General features: G+C 43.1%; 1 protein-coding gene across 1 annotated transcript in view; it reads left to right on the top strand.

Moving 5' to 3' along the window:
- The window catches only part of LOC144596949 (potassium channel subfamily K member 12-like), a 48,271-nt gene that overhangs the window by 26,192 nt on the left and 1,148 nt on the right, over positions 1-20,931 (top strand). The window contains exon 2 of the mRNA XM_078405848.1: positions 18,132-19,277. Coding sequence (XP_078261974.1) covers positions 18,132-19,030 — 899 coding nt within the window. The 3' untranslated portion in view covers positions 19,031-19,277. The remainder of the gene's footprint in view (positions 1-18,131; positions 19,278-20,931) is intronic.

The following is a 20,931-nucleotide window of genomic DNA, read 5'->3' as shown; positions in this document are numbered from 1 at the left end:
TGTGTTTAATTAGGAAATGTGTAGGGCAATACGTATTGAGTGAGTGACTGCCAAGCTCGGTGAGAAGGAGAATCACAGTTTCATGCGATTCTCTAAAGACCATATGCAATGCATGGAGCCAAGAGTAAAGTGCAGAGAACATTGAGGTGTAATCACAGTGTTTATAAGGCGGGGAATACTATATGATAGACACAAAATGCTGGAGTAACTCAGCGGATTAGGCAGGGAATAGGTGATGGGGAAAGGGAATAGGTGATGTTTTAGGTCAAGACCCCTAATACTTTATTATCCCTATTCATATGGATGGAATATTGTGTAGGAAGGAACTGCAGATGCTGGTTATACACCGAACATAGACTCAAAATGCTGGAGTAACTCAGCGGGACAGGCAGCATCTCTGGAGAGAAGGAAAGGGTGATGTTTCGGGCCAAGACCAGACTGGAATATTGTGTTCAATTTCAGTGCCCTGACATAGTCATAGAAATTTGTGATCTCTATCAATCTTATGTGCATAATTTAAAGGCTGTGAAAATGTGAAAGATGAGATTACTAATCTAATTCAAAGGCATCCTAATTGTCAAGATGGCCAATAAGACTATAATGCTGTTCATTTTAAAGTAGCATTGATTGGAGGACAATCTAACCTGTCTTTTATTAAATTATGATGGGATATTCTCAAATTTTGTTCCAGTTGATAATATGCTCTAATGAGGTTAATTCCGGAGGATCAGAATGTCAATTTATACAAGGACTTAGCTGGGTTCAATGGAACGAAATGGTTCTTTACCCAGAGAATAGTTTCTCCCTGGAAATCACTGTCAGTTCATGAAGTAAATGGTGATTTTTTTGTTCATTGACAGCTGGTCAAAACAAAGGCAACTTGGGAGGGGTTCAGAGTAATCAGAGGCATTAAGTTAGATTGCCTTGATTGAGAGGAATTTCCCATTTGCTTTACCCCAAGTTTGCAACCTGGGGTATCTCACCAGTCCCAAGAGACTATTGCTTTTGGGTTGGGCAGAGAGTGTATTGTACATTGCAATGTACTATCACAGAGGGATGGTTCAGAGGATTTTTACAAGTTCATCAGTTTATGTTATCAGTTCATCATTACAAGCTCATATGTTTATGTGTTATAATTCCAAACATGTGAACCATCCTAATGTCTCTCTCTGCCACCTTAGCGGAGGTTTTAACCCGAATAAATTCCATATATTGATGGATTAAATTCCACATATTATTGATAAATAATAACAATATAACTTGATATGATCATATAAAGGATTGGCATAAATTGAATTTTAAGATATGCTATCATCCGTGAAGCTAATAGCTGCAGAGCGATTGTCATACATTGGGGAAAAGATATCTTCATTGCGGAGATGAGGAATAATTTCTGCTCACAGGAATTCATAGACTGTACCTAATAGGCCCTTTAGCCCAACTTGCCCATGCCGACCAAGATACCTAATCTCATTTGCCTGCATTTGGCCTATATCCTTCTAAATATTTCCTGTCCGTATACCTGTTCCAATGTTTTACAAGCATTGTAATAGTACCTGCCTCTACCACTTCTGACAGCTCATTTCAAATATCTACCACACTTCCCTCTCAGATCCCCAGGGATGGCACAGTGGCACAGTGGCGCAATGGTAGAGATGCTGCCTTATAGCAATAGTCTGAGTGTCTCCAATGAGGTAGATGGTAGCTTTGGACCGCTCATTCAATGTAGATAGGATGGTTCTGTTGCCTGATGATTGCTGGGAAGAAACTGTCCCTGAATATTGAGGTGTGAGTTTTCACACTTCTATACCTCCTGCCCGATGGGAGAGGGGAGAAGAGAGATTTACCAGGGTGAAACTCATCCTTGATTATACTGGTTGCCTTGCCAAGGCAGCATGAAGTGTAAATGGAATCAATGGGAGGTTGGTTTGTGTGATGGTCTGGGTTGCGTCCACAATTATCTGCAATTTCTTGCAGTCTTGGATGGAGTTATTCTCAGATCATGCTGTGGTGCATCCCAATAAAATGCTTTCTATGGAACATCTGTAGAAGTCAATGAGAGTTGTCGGGGACATGCCGAACTTCCTAATCCTTCTAAGGAAGTAGAGGTGTTGATGTGCTTTCTTGGCTATTGCTTCAACATGGCTGGTCCAGGACAAGTTGCTGGTGATATTTACTCCTAGGAACTTGAAGCTTTTAACCAAAGATACTAGAGGAACAAGATAGACCACTCGACCCTAAAAACCGTAGTACGTCATGGCGCCATTTTAGTAGGCAGAAACTTGCAGAAACATTTAAAAAGAAAAATAACAAAAATCTGTGAATTGATAGATGAGATATATTCTGCATTTTTATGGTATCATCACACATACTGTTCCCCCAAAACGCTGATTACACTGCGAGAGGCATAGCGAACGGTGGGTTTTGCCTACTAAAATGGCGGACGCTACGCTCCTTTGCATACTACACTTCAGTATAGGTGATTTCAATGGAGTGGTCCATCTTGTTCCTCTAGTATTATTGCTTTTAACCATCACTACATCAGGGACTGTTTACCCTTGCATTTCTTAATTGTTTACCCACAAGGATTCTACATCTTCTAATCCGATGTCATCTCTTGCTAAGGATTTAGTTCCTTACCAACAGAGCCATCCCAACCCCTCTGCTCATCTGCCTGTTTTTTCAATAGGATGTGGATCTGTTTGGAGATGTTGAGCTGAAGCATAATGTTCAAAACTGCTGGTGTTGAATCAGCACTGTTGATTGATTGACATCGTACTCTCCATGCTCCTGACACAGCTGGCAGCAATAAAATGCATGCATGCAAATCCTTTCACCATGATCACGATAACTGCATTTCCTGTCAGATGCGTGCATGAGCACTTTGGATGGAATCTGCAAAATGAATCAGGTTCTGCAGAACAATTTTTTCTCCCTCCATCTTTTTCATTCTCTCCCATCTCTTCAAAGTTTTCTCAGATGAACTTTGCTTTAGCTGGACTTCCACTAATTCTTAATCTCTCCTCCTTTAACCATTTATTTCCCTGAGCCTTTTTATGAAGCACAAATAGATTTTTTTTTAAATAGTAAAGATGTCTTATAAATGCAAGTTTATGATTATATATTACATACAATTATTTTTTAAAACTTAATACTGTACGTACAAGGAGCCTTTGGTGGCTCTTGGCCTGTACTTACTGGGGATGAGGGGGGATCTCATTGAAACCTGCCAAACAATGAAAGGCGCAGATAAAGTGGATGTGGAGAGCATGTTTCCAGTAATGGACACAGCCTTACAATAAAAGGACATACCTTTAGAATAGACATGAGGAGAAATTTCTTTAGCCAGATGGTAGTGAATCTGTGGAATTCACGGCCACAGGCAGCTATGGAGGCCAAGACATTGGGTAGTTATAAAGCAGAGATTCATAAATTCTTAATTGGTAAGGGTGTCAAAGGGTACAGGCAGGGGATTGGGGTCGATAGCGAAAAATAGATCAGCCATGGTTGAATGGCGGAGTAGACTCGATGGGCTGAATGGCCACACTTCCACAAAATTTAATAAATCTTTAAAAGTATAACATGTCCTTTTTTAGAATTTTGGCAGTACCTTTCTCTGATGTAATTTTCCAGCTACTCTACATATATTCAAATTTTTACGTAATTTATATTGCTGCTCAATGTAGCTGTACATTTTAGCAATGATTAACCTTGACTGCTCAGCCAAAAAAATGAATGGCCAACACTAAATCATGTTTCTAATTGGCATCTATCTATCTATCTATCTATCCATCTATCTATCTATCTATCTATCTATCTATCTATCTATCTATCTATCTATCTATCTATCTATCTATCTATCTATCTATCTATCTATCTATCTATCTATCTATCTATCTATCTATCTATCTATCTATCTATCTATCTATCTATCTATCTATCTATCTATCTATCTATCTATCTATCTATCTATCTCTGTCTCTGTCTCTGTCTCTGTCTCTGTCTCTGTCTCTGTCTCTGTCTCTGTCTCTGTGTCTGTGTCTGTGTCTGTGTCTGTCTCTGTGTCTGTGTCTGTGTCTGTGTCTGTCTGTCTGTCTGTCTTTGTTTATTTGTTTATTACCGCTTTATACCCTTTTTCTGAATCCCTGTTCAGAAAATCTAAACACATGTTGATATATGATTCCACTTTTATTTTGCAGCAAATATCTAGTGAGGTGTGAGAAGTCCTAATTGTGCTGTTATTGGATAGATGCCAGTGCAGGAAAGTAGACTGAGGAGGTGCATGTGATGCATGTCTGTGGAGCTCTGAGTCAATCTGCTAATGCCAATATTGGCTTCTTCCCAAAATGTCGATACCACTGATCAAACAATGAAACCTCCAGCAGAAGACCAAGGAGGCAAGGCCAGAAAGATTGCTACATTAGCCAAACTTCCCCCAGAAAAACAATCCCAATCCAGAGCCCACACTATCACTTTCACAGCATGGAAATAGCCCCTTCAGCCCAACTTGTCCATGCTGACCATGATGCCCCATCTAAGCTAACCCCATTTGCCTGCATTTGGGCCATATCCCCCTCAAACCTTCCTATCCATGTACCTATCCAAATGTCTTTTAAATTCTGTTTTTGTACCTACTTCACATACCTCCTCTGGCAGCATGTCCATATACCCACCACCCTCTGTGAAAAAGTTGCCCCTGAGGTTCATATTAAATCTTGCCCCTCTCACCATCAACATATGTTCTTTTGTTTTTGATTCCCCAATGCTATTCATTTCTATCCAAATTGTATATGAAAGGTCTATTCTTTCTTTTGAATATCAGCATGTAGAGTCACAGAGTGAAACCAGTTCTATTCCCACCACACTGGTCATTCCCATTCCTTTTTACTGACCCCAAATCTGTGCTTACCCTCTTTACTGATCCCAGTCCATCCCTCATCAGTGACCCCAGTCCATGCTTATCCCTATTTACTGATTCCAATCCACACCTTGTCCCAGTCTTCGTCCATCCCTCATCACTGATCCTATTCCATGTCCATCCCTCTTTACTGTCCCCGGTTCACATGCATCCCCCATCATAGATCCCAGTCATGCTGCTCACCTTGATCCTGTCTCTCACTCAGACCGTGCCTACTGCAGGCTTGCTCCTGAGCCCAGCCTGGCCTGTCTCTACCCAAGATAGACACCAAATGCTGGAGTTACTCAACGGGTCAGGCAGCATCTCTTGAGAAAAGGAATAGGTGACATTTTGGGTCGAGACCCTTCTTCAGACTGATAGTCAGGGGAGAAAGAAGCTAGAGGTATGAAAAAGTTCAGAATCTGTCACCACCCAACCCAACTCCTAGCTCCATCTGATGCAGAGGGAGCAGAGCAGCATAAAGTGGTGGGAGAAACGTGCAGACATAAACTAAGGCAGAGGGTACCAGATGAACCAAAGGGGAAAGAGGGTGAAGAATGCTGATATGGACTGTGTGAGCATAACAGTGCTAACAAGCGTTTTGTGTGGTGAATAGCACCAGGTTGGAAGGTGTAAAGTGAAAGGAATTGAGAAGTACACTTTATTGTCACTATCTTATATGTATAAATAACCTAAAACCACGAGCTGGTAAAATAGGGCATCATTGATTCTCTGCAAAGCTTTCAGATAAATGAAGAAAGCTCCTACTTGCATGCTAGTGGTGGAATGCTGATATGTCAGTAACTAAGTTAGGGCAGGACCTGCTGCACTTTTTAATGTAAGCATGAGCTGATCTCCCTCCCTCCACCATTCAGCCAAATGCACCCCAGTTGCCACTGGGATAAGAGACTTGATTCTTTTACTTCCTACTGACCTCTATATTTGCTGGCTTTTATTGGTCCCAAACTTAAACAATTATTGTCTCCATATTGCTTATTTATCACCCGGCTTTTAGCTACAAAATAGATTTGGAAAAGATCACATTATAAAAAAGTATAATGAAAACACATATTAACAAGGATATTAAAACTTCATATCTGTGCAAATTGGTTGAAGCATGGCTTCACAGCCATTCATCAGTTATTGTAAAGTGACAATTAAAGTGCCTTCCAGCGGATAATAATACATAACTTTAAAAAGGTGACTTTAATGCATTGTTATGATGATGGTAGCTCTCCATTAGAAAATTATACAGAGAATATATTTTATTGATAAGCATCGAAAGAGCTTTGAGATGGCCTGAAGGAATAACTGAAACTTGATTAGTCTCTCTGATTTATGGCACAGGTTGACACTGAGAACAGAACATACAGATGAAGCCAAGGCATTCACAAGTCAATTGGAAAGTCTCATTTTAGTTTCTAGTTCAGTTGACTGTGGGATAAGAGTATAAAGAGGGCAAAGGATTAAAAAAAAGAAATCAGTTTGAATCCTGAAACAGAATTTAGATCATTTATCAAATGGATTGCGCTGAATGTTTTTTTTCCACATTCTAATTTTTTAACTCTCTCTCATGTTAACATTGTGCTTTTCTTCATTTGTAGAGATAAACTTCCAGGGCACTACATGCACGCATGCACATACACGCACGCGCACGAGCACACACAGACATACACAAATGCACACGCACACACGTGCACACACACATGCACATGTTCGCGCGCGCACACACACACACACACACACACACACACACACACGCGTAACTCCCAATGCCCACAGGCAACTGTGCAAAATACAACAAGAAGATTAGAAAGCTACTTTACGACAGGAAATGGACAACTGAAATTGACCATATTCACATATTTGGTTCCCATTTATAGACTTTTCTAATAATATCACCAAATAGTGATCAGAAACAGAACATCCTCCAAGACCATGACTTTTTGTTGCCTCAGTAGTCATGATTAACAATTAGGGATTAAACCTTGCTCTGGGCATTGAACCATATCATCACTTGCGTCAGTCTTTCCACAGCTGCGCCACCAAAAATGTGGATTTTTTTCCAGTTAGCCTAGTCAGAAGTATTCATTTTTCTCCTGGCGATAAAGTGATGAAAATGTTCCAGATTCTCTTCTGAATTATTCTTGTTGTGGAAAGTTCTTTAAGGAATTATTCTCCCAAATAAATACTATCACCGATTGTTTTAACACAACTATCCCAATATAGGTCCAATGTAAAGTTTGCAAATCACATGAGCATTTGTATTGCAATTCACGCAGGCCACCATATCGGGAAAGACTAGTGTGTGTGAGTGGGACTGTGAGTGTGAGTGAGTGTGTGTGTGTGACCCTCACACGAGCTGCAAGTGTGCCCGGTGGGCAGATTGTGATGTTAATCAGTGTGCAATGCAAGTTTGACTCCACAATTATGTAGATGACATCACATCTTCAACTCACACTTTATGATCGGCGTGTTGCAGCAGAAATGACATCTATTTAGGAGGATCACGGATTACTCTCACGTTTCCATCTGATTGACGTACAATGTGTTGGTTGGATTTAGTCACCGTTTAGAGTATCTCATTAAGCTTAAGTTAAGGTTCAATTATTCTTCTTATGTGCACTGAGGTACAATGAAAAGCTTTGTTTTGGATGCTATCCAAACAGATCAGATATACCATACATAAACGCAATTGAGTCAAACTCAAGTACAATAAATAGAGCAAAGGGGAAGATTCAAAGTGCAGAATATGGTTCTCCATATTTTCTATCATTTCCATTGACAATGTCCAATGTCCACAATGGGGTAAAGATGAATCACAGCCGATGCGTATAGTAGCAGAAAGGTAGATTGTGTATTGCCAGTTTGGCAAGAGTGTTGTTGCCAGACAGGGATGCTTTCCCTAGGAAGGTTCATGTAATTTGGAGTTAATAATCCATCACCGATTCTAACCAGCAATACGATTTATGTCTTTATTTGCACTAGGTCTTAATTTCCTTGCATGTTTGTACCATATCACGGATATCCTGGATGAGACTGAACAGGATTCTCATTGTTGCTATCATTCCTGTGACTACTGAACTTATACTATTTCACTTGGGCTAAAAAAATAATAATTCCAGGAAACTGATATTGCTGTAATCTGTGGACCTCTCAAAAGCCTTGTGCAAGGGCAGCAAGGTGGCACAGCGGTAGGGTTACTGCCTTACAGCACCAGAGATGTGGGTTTGGTTCTGACAACGGGTGCGGTCTGTACGGAATTTGTACTCCCTGTGATCCCATGGGTTTTCCTCCGAGATCTTCGGTTTCCTCCCACACTCCAAAGATGTACAGGGTTGTAGGTTAATTGGCTTGGTATAAATGTAAATTGTCCCTAGTGTGTGGGATAGTGTTAATGTGCGGGGATCACTGGTCGGCACGGACTCGGTGGGCTGAAGCGCCTGTTTCCGCGCTGTATCTCTAAACTAAATTAAATTAAATAGTCAACAAATTAACCAATGCAGCCTCCAGCTTACAGCCTAGAAATCGTTGCCTGATTGTTTTTTTCTGATTCATTGCCAGTCTCTTATTCAGATCATGGAGGCAAAATAATTAAAGTGACCTAATTACCGTTTACTCACTTTAGAGATACAGTGTGGAAACAGGCCCTTTGACCCACCGGGTCCATACCAATCAGTGATCACCCCGTACACTAGCATTATCCCACACTTTAGGGACAATTTACAATTTTTACCAAGCCAATTAAGCTTTTGGAGTGTGGGAGGAAACCAGCGCATCCTATGTGGTCACAGGGAGATTGTACAAACACTGCACCGACAGCACTCCTAGTCAGGAGTGAAGCCGGGTCTCTGGTTGTGAAAGGCAGCAACTATCGCTAGGTATCACAAAATGCTGGAGTAACTCAGCGGGTCAGGCAGCATCTCTGGAGAGAAGGAATGGGTGACGATTCGGGTTGAAACCTTCAGACTGATGTGTTCTCTCCAGAGAGGCTGCCTGACCCACTGAGTTACTCCAGCATTTTGTGATACCTTTGATTTGTACCAGCATCTGCAGTTATTTTCCTACACAACTCTATCGCTACATCACTGTGCCACCTGCTCTAGGAAATGTTTATGACCAAAGGTCAATGGAGACATTGGTAGAATCCACCATTGAAGCAGTTGCCCACTCTGCACAGTGCTACAGGAAGACCTGAAACCAGAATCCACCTCCCATTGAATACAGTCAAATGCAGTTAAGGAGGCGATGGCCTGGAATTTTGACAGTTCTGATTCCTTTTGTGGGTGCTAAATAACTGTGGCGTCATCCCAGCAGCCAAGAAGTACTGCTTTCATCAGCTTGCTTTTTTTCTTATTAATACATGGAAAGACACAAAAAGCTGGGTCAGGCAACATCACTGGAGAACATGGGTAGGTGACATTTTAAGTCAGGACCCTTCTTCAGACTCCAGCATCTGTAAACCAGCATCTGTAGTTCCTCATGTCACCTTATTAATGCATGGTTTCTTCTCAACATTACGTCACTGAGGAGGTCCCTCAGGCTGTTATCTTTGCAATTTGCTGTCCTTTTCAGAACTGAATAGATCTGTGGAAAAGAAGAATTCCAATGCTGGAAGCAGCATCAGCAATATACAGAAAAGAGTAGGCAGAGAGGATCAATTCTTCTAGAAAGCTGGTAGAGGCAGAGGAGAGAATACCATCCACTATACTTTCACTGTGCTTCACGGCAACTTTTAATAGAATCCATTTTTTGATATTGATATATCACAAGGCTAATAATTAGCATTTTTACCACCCTGTTTAAACCATCAACTGCATCACAGGCAAAATCCCTGAATCATCAATAAACATTTTATACCCTAGATAAAATAAATTTGCACAAAAAGGAAGACTAGGTAAATGCACGACAATTGGTAGATTTACTCTCTGCCTAGGGTTCAGGCAGTCTGAGTATGTACAGTTTGCATAATTTGCTGCATTTATGGAATGGTTTCTTTACCTCGGCACTTTCTGCAATGTATTTTATATTCAAATAGTTCTGAAAAATAAGAGGGAAAATCTTACTTAAAACATTCACTGAGGTAAAACTTATATCATATTTTCCCTCGACAGTAAGAGGCAAAGTTCTTTCCCATTTGAATGAAAAAGAAAACAGTGTCCTACATAAATACATGTTTTATGTACAATAAGATTTTTTTAATGTTTTCAAATAAAAGATGGAGTAAAGATCGGTTGAGGAGAGAGTCCTTTCTTCATTTTATTTTATTTCAGTTTTCAAGCAAATGAAATTAACTTTTGAAACTAAATAATTCTCTTCACCAGAGAATTTGGTCATAACGTCATAAGTGATAGGAGTAGAATTAGACCATTCAGCTCATCAAGTCTACTCCGCCATTCAATCATGGCTGATCTATCTCTCCCTCCTAAACTGTCTCTGTGTGCCACACGGTCTCTGTGTGCCTTAGGGCCTGTTTTTGCACTGTATCTCTAAAGTACTAAAGCAAAACAGTGAGAAGTGGAAGCAGAGAGAAGCAAAGACATTTAGAGTCAGGAAAAGTAAAACAGAAAATAAATCACATGGAAACGTGAGAGGCAGAAGAGGCAGTGATCCCTTTCTGTCAGTTACTTTGAACAATGCATGATAGATAACCAGCCATAAAATTCAGGTCAGTTTATTTTTCATTGAAACTTTCATAGTGGCAGCAACATTTAAGAATATTGGCACTATTCAGGACAAAGCCGGCCACATGAGGAGCAAGCCGTTGCACTAGCCAGTGTAAAAATCCACCAGCAATGTCCTTGGCTGCAGAAATCAACATTTGCAAAATGCACTGAATCAATTTGCTTCTTCATGAGTATGGTACAAATCCATGAGCTTTATAGACCAGCAGGCACCTGGGAATACCAGCCATAGGATTCTCTTACCCAAACGCTACTGTGCAAGTACCATTACCAGTGCATCATGAAAGCAGATCTTCTGCAATGAATGTAAGTAATGACCACATGTTATATAAATGAATACTAATTTAGTTTATTATTGTCACATGTACTGAGGTACCATGAAAAGCTATCCAGTCAGCAAAAAGACTATACATGATTACAATCAAGCCTTTACTATGGATGTCCAGTCATTCTACACCTCCATCCCCCACCCAGAGGGTCTTAAAGCACTGAGGTCCTTACCCTCAACAACTTCTCCTTTGACTCCTCCCATTTCTTCCAAATCCAAGGCGTAGCTATGGGCACTCACATGGGCCCTAGCTACGCCTGCCTCTTTGTAGGGTACGTCGAACAATCCCTGTTCCAGGCGTACACTGGCCCTATCCCCGAACTCTACTTCCGCTACATTGACCACTGCATTGATGCTACCTCTTGTACCCATGCAGAACTCACTGACTTCATCAATTTCACCACTAATTTCCATCCTGCTCTTAAATATACTTGGACCATCTCCAACATCTCCCGACCATTTGTGGATCTCACCATCTTCATCGCAGGAGACAGACTAGTGACCGACATCAACTACAAACCCACTGACTCCCATAGCTATCTTGACGACACTTCTTCCCACCCTGCCTCCTGTAAAAACTCTATCCCCTACTCCCAATTCCTTCAGCTACGCCGCATCTGCACCCAGGATGAGGTGTTCCATACTAGGGCATCGGAGATGTCCTCATTCTTCAGTAAATGGGGGTTCCCCTCTTCCATTATAGATGAGGCTCTCACTAGGGTCTCCTCAATATCCTGCAGCTCCACTCTTGCTCCCCCTCCCCCTATTCTAAACAAGGATAGAGTCCCCCTTGTCCTCACCTTCCACCCCATCAGCCGTCGCACACAACAAATTATCCTTCAACATTTCCGCCACTTCCGACGGGATCCCACCACTGGCCACATCTTCCCATCTCCACCCCTTTCTGCTTCCCGCAGAGATTGTTCCCTCAGAAATCCCTGGTCAACTCGCCCCTTCCCACCCAAACCACCCCCTCCCCAGGTACTTTCCCCAGCAACCGCTGGAGATGCAACACCTGTCCCTTTACCTTCCCCCCTCGACTCCATCCAAGGACCCAAACAGTCTTTCCAGGTGAGGCAGTGGTTCACCTGCACGTCCTCCAACCTCGTCTATTGCATCCACAGTTCCAGATGTCAACTTCTCTACATCGGCGAGACCAGGCGCAGGCTCGGCGATCGTTTCGCTGAACACCTCCGCTCAGTCTGTCTCAACCAACCTGATCTCCCGGTGGCTCAGCGCTTCAACTCCTCCTCCCATTCCCAATCTGACCTTTCTGTCCTGGGCCTCCTCCGTTGTCAGGGTGAGGCCCAGCGCAAATTGGAGGACCAGAACCTCAATTTCGCTTAGGCAGTTTACACCCCAGCGGTTTGACAATAGACAATAGACAATAGACAATAGGTGCAGGAGTAGGCCATTCAGCCCTTCGAGCCAGCACCGCCATTCAATGCGATCATGGCTGATCACTATCAATCAGTACCCCGTTCCTGCCTTCTCCCCATACCCCCTCACTCCGCTATCCTTAAGAGCTCTATCCAGCTCTCTCTTGAAAGCATCCAACGAACTGGCCTCCACTGCCTTCTGAGGCAGAGAATTCCACACCTTCACCACCCTCTGACTGAAAAAGTTCTTCCTCATCTCCGTTCTAAATGGCCTACCCCTTATTCTCAAACTGTGGCCCCTTGTTCTGGACTCCCCCAACATTGGGAACATGTTATCTGCCTCTAATGTGTCCAATCCCCTAATTATCTTATATGTTTCAATAAGATCCCCCCTCATCCTTCTAAATTCCAGTGTATACAAGCCCAATCGCTCCAGCCTTTCAACATACGACAGTCCCGCCATTCCGGGAATTAATCTAGTGAACCTACGCTGCACGCCCTCCATAGCAAGAATATCCTTCCTCAAATTTGGAGACCAAAACTGCACACAGTACTCCAGGTGCGGTCTCACCAGGGCCCGGTACAACTGTAGAAGGACCTCTTTGCTCCTATACTCAACTCCTCTTGTTACGAAGGCCAACATTCCATTGGCTTTCTTCACTGCCTGCTGAACCTGCATGCTTCCTTTCATTGACTGATGCACTAGGACACCCAGATCTCGTTGAACTCCCCCTCCTCCTAACTTGACACCATTCAGATAATAATCTGCCTTTCTATTCTTACTTCCAAAGTGAATAACCTCACACTTATCTACATTAAACTGCATCTGCCATGTATCCGCCCACTCACACAACCTGTCCAGGTCACCCTGCAGCCTTATTGCATCTTCCTCACAATTCACACTACCCCCCAACTTAGTATCATCTGCAAATTTGCTAATGGTACTTTTAATCCCTTCGTCTAAGTCATTAATGTATATCGTAAATAGCTGGGGTCCCAGCACCGAACCTTGCGGTACCCCACTGGTCACTGCCTGCCATTCCGAAAGGGACCCATTTATCCCCACTCTTTGCTTTCTGTCTGTTAACCAATTTTCTATCCATGTCAGTACCCTACCCCCAATACCATGTGCCCTAATTTTGCCCACTAATCTCCTATGTGGGACCTTGTCGAAGGCTTTCTGAAAGTCGAGGTACACCACATCCACTGACTCTCCCTTGTCAATTTTCCTAGTTACATCCTCAAAAAATTCCAGTAGATTTGTCAAGCATGATTTCCCCTTCGTAAATCCATGCTGACTCGGAACGATCCCGTTACTGCTATCCAAATGCTCAGCAATTTCGTCTTTTATAATTGACTCCAGCATTTTCCCCACCATTGACTTCTCTAACTTCAGGTAGTCCCTGCTTCCCCTCTCTATCCCCTCCCCTTTCCCAGTTCTCCTACTAGTCTTCCTGTCTCCGTCTACATCCTATCTTTGTCCCGCCCCCTCCCCTGACATCAGTCTGAAGAAGGGTCTCGACCCGAAACGTCACCCATTCCTTCTCTCCTGAGATGCTGCCTGATGCACTGAGTTACTCCAGCATTTTGTGTCTATTACAATCAAGCCGTTCAAAGTGTACGGATACAGGAAAAATGTATAACGTTTAGTGCTCGGTAAAGTGTGATTAAAGATAGTTCAAATGTCTCCAATGGGGTATATGGGAGGTCAGGACTGTTCTCTAGTTGGTGAGAGGATGGTTCAGTTACCTGATAACAGCTGGGAAGAAACTGTTCCTGAATCTGGAGGTGTGCGTTTTCAAACTTCTGTACTTCTTGCCTGACAGGAGGAGGGGAGAAGAGTAAAATTGATCATTGACTGTGCTGGTGGCCTTGGCAAGACAGCATGAAGTGTAGATGGAGTCAATAGAAGGGTGGTTGGTTTAAATGATGGTCTGGACTACTAGAAATAAGTAGCCACGTGAAAGTCCAGAATGGTGGCAATAACACTGTAACCCTGTCACATTTCAACCCAGGAAACACTCGTCCATGAGAATATAGGAATCTTTATTTCCATTATCCTTAACATCAAAGAGTTGTGTTGGAAAGTTCCTGAGGATCTTTGACCACTTTTCCACACTCCCAACATTAGTGAGCTGCATCAGGGGAGTTCCTGAAATCTAAAATATCTTGTTTCTAAAATATCTTGCAGCTTCCAATTTTGAAAGAGGCCCCGCTGTTGCACCACTATTCACCAGGCTCTTTGCTTTAAAGGGTTTATCGAAAATTGTTCGGCAATTCCACTTATAGAACCTAAAGATGTAATGATAAATCTACTGACTTTTATAGCTGTTGATAATGCATTGATTGTGTTACATGATTTCATGACCTTTTCTGACCTCTGATTTATTCAAATGAAGCAAGATCAATCACCATGTAGATAAATGACACTTGGGAAACTGTCTATCAGGGCTCCCATGGTATCTTAATCCTGGAGCAATGCTATATATGGGCGACAAATGAGAGCAGTTCTGGATGATCAGGAAACGTGAACCATATACTGTTTAATGGTACAAAGAGACAAAGTAATGCAAATGTCAGTATTCGAAAAAGCTTCCGTCTGATATCCTCTGTCCACCTTGAAGTCAAGGAAAATTGACTTGAGCTTTGAGACTTCTTCCTGTTTGTAGAACTGGTTTCCAATGTGGTTATGGAGAGGGGGGAGGGGGTTATGGTTTCATCTCAGTGAACTGCAAGATATTACAGATCGTTCCCAGGTAACAAACAATTCAATTTCCGCAAACATCCATATGTTGATTTTGACTATGTGGGAAAGTACACAAAAGTCACTCGATGTGGCATCCAGATCTTCACAGTATTGTAATGAATGGCATCAAAAGCACATTAGACTGGTAAGAGAGAACAATTACTGAAAGTGGAGAGAGAAAGAAAACTAGTAGTGTAGGAAAGAATTGCAGATGCTGGTTTATACCAAAGATAGACACAAAATGCTGGAGTAATTCAGCGGGTCAGGCAGCATCTCTGGAGAAAAGGAATAGGTGACTTTTTGGGTCGGAACCTTGAAATGGGAAAAAAACTAGTAATGCCTTTTGTAGTAATGAACTCATGTATGTAAGTTGGGCCTATGAATTTAATAATATTATGGGAGCTTGTTTGTTTGTAGGTGTATCCATAAGTGATGTGTTCATAACCTGAGGATGGCTTGTAATCCAACTGACAAGTGAATACACCTCAGAAATATGACATTCGTGTTATTTCTCCCAAATCTAAAATTGGGTTTATTTATAAGAACATAAGAAAATAGGGATGAGCCTAGATTGCTTGGACCCTCAAGCCTATTCCACTATTAAATATAAGAAAATAACTGCAGATGCTGGTACAAATCGAAGGTATTTACTCACAAAACGCTGGAGTAACTCAGCAGGTCAGGCAGCATCTCAAGAGAGAAGGAATGGGCGACGTTTCGGGTCGAGACCCTTCTTCAGACTGATGTCAGGGGGGTAGGACAAAGGAAGGATATAGGTGGAGACAGGAAGATAGAGGGAGATCTGGGAAGGGGGAGGGGAAGAGAGGGACAGAGGAACTATCTAAAGTTGGAGAAGTCAATGTTCATACCACTGGGCTGCAAGCTGCCAAGGCGTAATATGAGGTGCTGTTCCTCCAATTTCCGGTGGGCCTCACTATGGCACTGGAGGAGGCCCATGACAGAAAAGTCAGACTGAGAATGGGAGGGGGAGTTGAAGTGTTCAGCCACCGGGAGATCAGTTTGGTTAACGCGGACTGAGCGCAGGTGTTGAGCGAAGCGATTGCCGAGGCTGTGTTTGGTTTCGCCGATGTAAATAAGTTGACATCTGGAGCAGTGGATGCAATAGATGAGGTTGGCGGAGGTGCAGGTGAACCTCTGTCTCACCTGGAAAGACTGTTTGGGTCCTTGGATGGAGTTGAGGCGGGAGGTAAAGAGACAGGTGTTGCATCTCCTGCGGTTGCAGGGGAAAGTGCCTGGGGATGGGGTGGTTTGGGTAGGAAGGGACGAGTGGACCAGGGAGTTACGGAGGGAACGGTCTCTGCGGAACGCAGAAAGCGGAGGGGATGGGAAAATATGGCCAGTGGTGGGGTCCCGTTGTAGGTGACGGAAATGTTGGCGGATGATTTGTTGGATACGCTGGCTGGTGGGGTGGAAGGTGGGAGGGGAGACAAGAGCAGAGCTGCGGGATGTAGAAGAGGCCCTAGTGAGAGCCTCATCTATAATGGAAGAGGGGAAGCCCCGTTTCCTGAAGAATGATGACATCTCTGATGCCCTAGTGTGAAACCATGGACTTGTTTTTTCTATTTGTCTACTTTTACTGTCTTGTGGAATCTATGTGTAATTTATGTATAATATATGCTCTTGTGTGGTGTGTGAGTCTATGTGCCTGTGACGCTGCTGCAGGCAAGATTGTGGCTGTACCTCACGGTACGTGTGCATATGACAATAAAATCGACAACGGTGAGAATTCCTGAGATTCACTACCCTCCGTGAGAAATTACATTTGCTGAGTTCCTCCATCATTTTGTTGCTGATAACATCTGTTTCTGTCAGGGACCGTCAAATCATCATAACCAAAGGGCTAGAGATACAAGGCATTGCAGATACTGGAACCTGCAGCAAAATAAGGAGATAGACACAAATTGCTGGAGTAATTCTGCTGGTCAGGCAGCATCTCTAAAGAAGAGGAAGCGTGAGCAGTAGGGGAAAGAAGGGGATCTCATAAGGGGAAGGATATGTAGGAGGGGAGGAAGAAACAGGGTGTTAGAGGGCTGAGGGTAATGTGGGAACAAGGGGATACAAAAAAGAACCAGTGTAGATTGCAGGAAGGAGACAGGGACAGAGGAGTTAATGTTCCTCTAGTTTGTGTTTGGTCTCACTCTGGCAATGGAAGAGGTCAAGGACTTAAACTAATTCAAGCATTGTCATGTCTTGAATTATATTAATTTAGCATTGAGCCCATTAATAAGTGCAACCAATAATTAGAAATGCAGGGCATGCCATTATAGTCATACGGCATGAAAACAGACCCTTCGGTCCAACCAACCCATGCCGATTAAACATTCCCATTTACACTAGTCCCACCTGCCTGCTTTTGGCCGATATCCCTCTAAACCTGTCCTATCCATGTACCTGTCTAAATGTTTCTTAAATGCAATCGTACCTGCCTCAACTACCTCCTCAGGCAGTTTATTCCATACACCCACCACCCTTTGTGTAAAGAAGTTACCTCTCAGGTTCCCATTAAATCTTGCCCCCCTCACCTTAAACCAATGTCCTATGTCCTTCTCGATTCCCCTACTCTGGGCAAAAGACTGTGTGTTTACCCGATCTACTCTCATGAACGGGGTACTGATTGTGGATGATCAGCCATGATCACATTAAATGGCGGTGCTGGCTCGAGGGGCCGAATGGCCCACTCCTGCACCTATTTTCTATGTTCTGTGTTTCTATGATTTTGTATATCTCTAGAATATTTTTGTACATCTCTATAAGATTTTTGTACACCTCCATAAGATATTTGTACAACTCTAAGATAGCCATTATGTGTAGGAAGGAACTGCAAATGTTGGTTTACACATTGATCTGAAGATAGACACAAAATGCTGGAGCAATTCAGCAGGTCAGGCAACATCTCTGGAGAAAAGGAATAAGTAACATTTCAGGTTCAGACATTCAGATAGCCATTGTATTTGTTTGGTTCGTAGTGTTGCTTAGCAAGAATATCTGGTAAATGAATCCTGGTATTTGTTTAAAGGATTGCAGGTGTGTATGAGGAAACCATAAATTCCGCCCTGTTTTTTCTTTCTTCCTTTAGGTTTTGGCATGACAACTCCAGCGACAGTGACTGGGAAAGTGTTTCTGATATTTTACGGCCTTCTCGGATGCGCAGGGACTATTCTGTTCTTCAACCTCTTTCTCGAGCGCACCATCACGCTGCTGGCTTTCATCATGAAGGCTTGTTACCAGAGGCAGCAGCAGAACAAGGGCCTGCTGCCTCCCATCATCGGCCGCCAGTCTGCCCTCATGGACGCGGCCAGCCTGGCGGGATGGAAGCCGTCCGTGTACTACATCATGCTGATCCTGGGCATTGCCGCAGTGGTGATATCCTGCTGTGCTTCCGCCATGTACACGCCAGTGGAAGGGTGGAACTACACCGACTCACTGTACTTCTGCTTTGTCACCTTCAGTACTATTGGCTTTGGGGATCTCGTCAGCAGCCAGAACGCGGCCTACACTAATCAGGGATTGTACAGATTTGGTAATTTTGTATTCATACTCTTGGGGGTGTGCTGCATCTACTCGCTCTTCAATGTCATCTCCATCGTGATCAAACAGTTCCTCAATTGGTTGCTGAAGAAGCTGGAGTGTGGTTGCTGCCCGAGATGTCGGAGGGGGAAGATGCGCACTGGGCGCCGTAACGCCATCACGCCGGGGCAGTCCCGTATCCGCAGGGACCACGTCCTGGCAGAGGAGGACGGGCCGTGTGACAGTGACAACGAGGGAAGGAGGCTCTCTGGGGAGATGATCTCCATGAGGGACCTGACTGCCTCCAACAAGGTGTCCCTCGCCATCCTGCAGAAGCAGCTGTCGGAAACTGCCAACGGTTACCCCAGGACAGTGTGCATCAACACAAGGCAGAACGGCTTCTCAGGAGGGGTGGGAGCTTTGGCCATCATGAATAACAGGTTAGCAGAGACCAGTGAGAGCAGGTGATAAGTACAAGGTCTCACCAGCAATCAGGGCGGTCTGATTTCATGCAGCAAATGCATCGACGGCAACTCTTCTACAGCACAGCTCCATGACACCGTGAGAGTGTCACTGCATCTCACTCCACATACACTCCATCCTCTGAAGCTACGTCAAAGTTTTTTCTCCCAATGCAGGAGGTATAATCTCTTCCCACATGCCATTTTGTTGCCTGCAGTATTTCCTCGAAGGATTAAATGTCTCCCTCCAACAGGTGAGAATTGCCAATTTGTTCAAGATAGGACCAGCTTGTTCAAAGGCTCTCAAAATCTTTAGCATCTGACTTTTTTTTGTTATTTAAGAAATGTGCCTGATGAGGAAACTACTTCGTACTTAAAAGTACGGTGCAGCACACATTGAATGTTTAGATTCTGCTCACTGGTTTTCAGATAGAGGTCAACAAAAGAGTTGGACTTGTTTTATTTGAAACCTGCCTTTAAGCAGGGTATGCAATCCCCTGGTAATATTGGGAACTATATATCATTCAAATTTCAACCATATTAGTGAATAGGAAATCAAATGGCAAAAGGTATTAAGTGCATTAGGCAGAGTAAAAATTGTTCTACGTTCCAACAAGACAAGGAAGATAAATGGAACAGATTAAACAATCGATTTGGATTCTGACCAGATTTTACACTGTGACAGAGTTGTGTAATTCCCCATTCATATCCCTCCCTCTGGAACAAAACAACATCCATCTCAAAATATTGATAGTTGTCTCTTCTGCATCTTGGACTAAAACACCTTTAGACTTTAAATATACAACACGGAAACAGGCCCTTCTGCCAACCAGTTAACACTACCCTACACATTGGGGACAATTTACAATTTTACTGAAGTCAATTAACCTACAAACCTGCATGTCTTAGGAGTGTGGGAGGAAACCAGAGCACCCGGAGAAAACCCCTGCGGTGACAGGGAAAATGTGCAAAGTCTGTACAGGCAACGCAGTAGTCAGGATCGAACCCGGGGCTCTGGCCCTGTAAGGCAGCAATGGTACTGCTGTGCCACTGTGCCGTCACCTGAAATAAATACAATCCAGATACAAAGATCACAAGGGATCTATGAGTAATTGGCCAGTCTGCATTTACACCATGAACCAGGTGCCCAAGAAAGCATCTCAAACTAGGGGAAGTTAGGGTTAGGCGATAAATGCTGGGCATAGCCATGGATGTCCACACCCTGTAAATTAATACAAAGTGATTATCATTCTGGAGAAAGAAGGAAATGATTAAGGCACTAATAATACTTAGAAAACAAATGACAACCTTGCTAAGATCTGAGCAGCCACAAGTAGGGTGATTTAAATTTGTTGCTTACTTGCAACATGTCTGAGGAAAGTTTGGGAGGGAAGAAACTTTGGTCCCATTTAGATACCCGAGACTTATTTCTTATAAATGTGCAGACATCACTTCCACCTGTTTTGAGCAGGAGGTTTTATAAATATGTCAATTGAAATCCTACATCATTTTAGCCCCCAAATTGTAACTTTGAAATGCAAATATGTAGAGTAGAGGTGAGCTGCCTGACCAGTGAGAGTGTGCCTTCCATACAACAGTGCGATGTAGAGAAGGGACAGTTGCTGAGGACATAAAAGACAGGGGTATGAATCAGCCATCTTTGAGTACCTTTGAATCTGATCTGACTTTCAATCGAATCATGGCTCATGCTGTTCCTCAAGTCTACCAAAGTACTATGTCCATCCCCACCTGCCCATCCTCACTTCCAACATCTTGATTTCCTGCCCTCCCACAAACTTTGAGCTGCTAGAGATGGTTTGAGGCATAAACCTGTGTGTCTTTTCCACCTTTCGATGGGCTGCACAAGCATTTCACTTTCATTTTGTTCACACTTGAATAAAGATTGTT

This window comes from Rhinoraja longicauda, chromosome 9, assembly GCF_053455715.1.
Source record: "Rhinoraja longicauda isolate Sanriku21f chromosome 9, sRhiLon1.1, whole genome shotgun sequence".
NCBI lineage: Eukaryota > Metazoa > Chordata > Chondrichthyes > Rajiformes > Arhynchobatidae > Rhinoraja > Rhinoraja longicauda.
The sequence above is the reverse complement of the archived record's forward strand: the minus strand, read 5'-3'. Positions and strand labels throughout refer to the sequence as shown.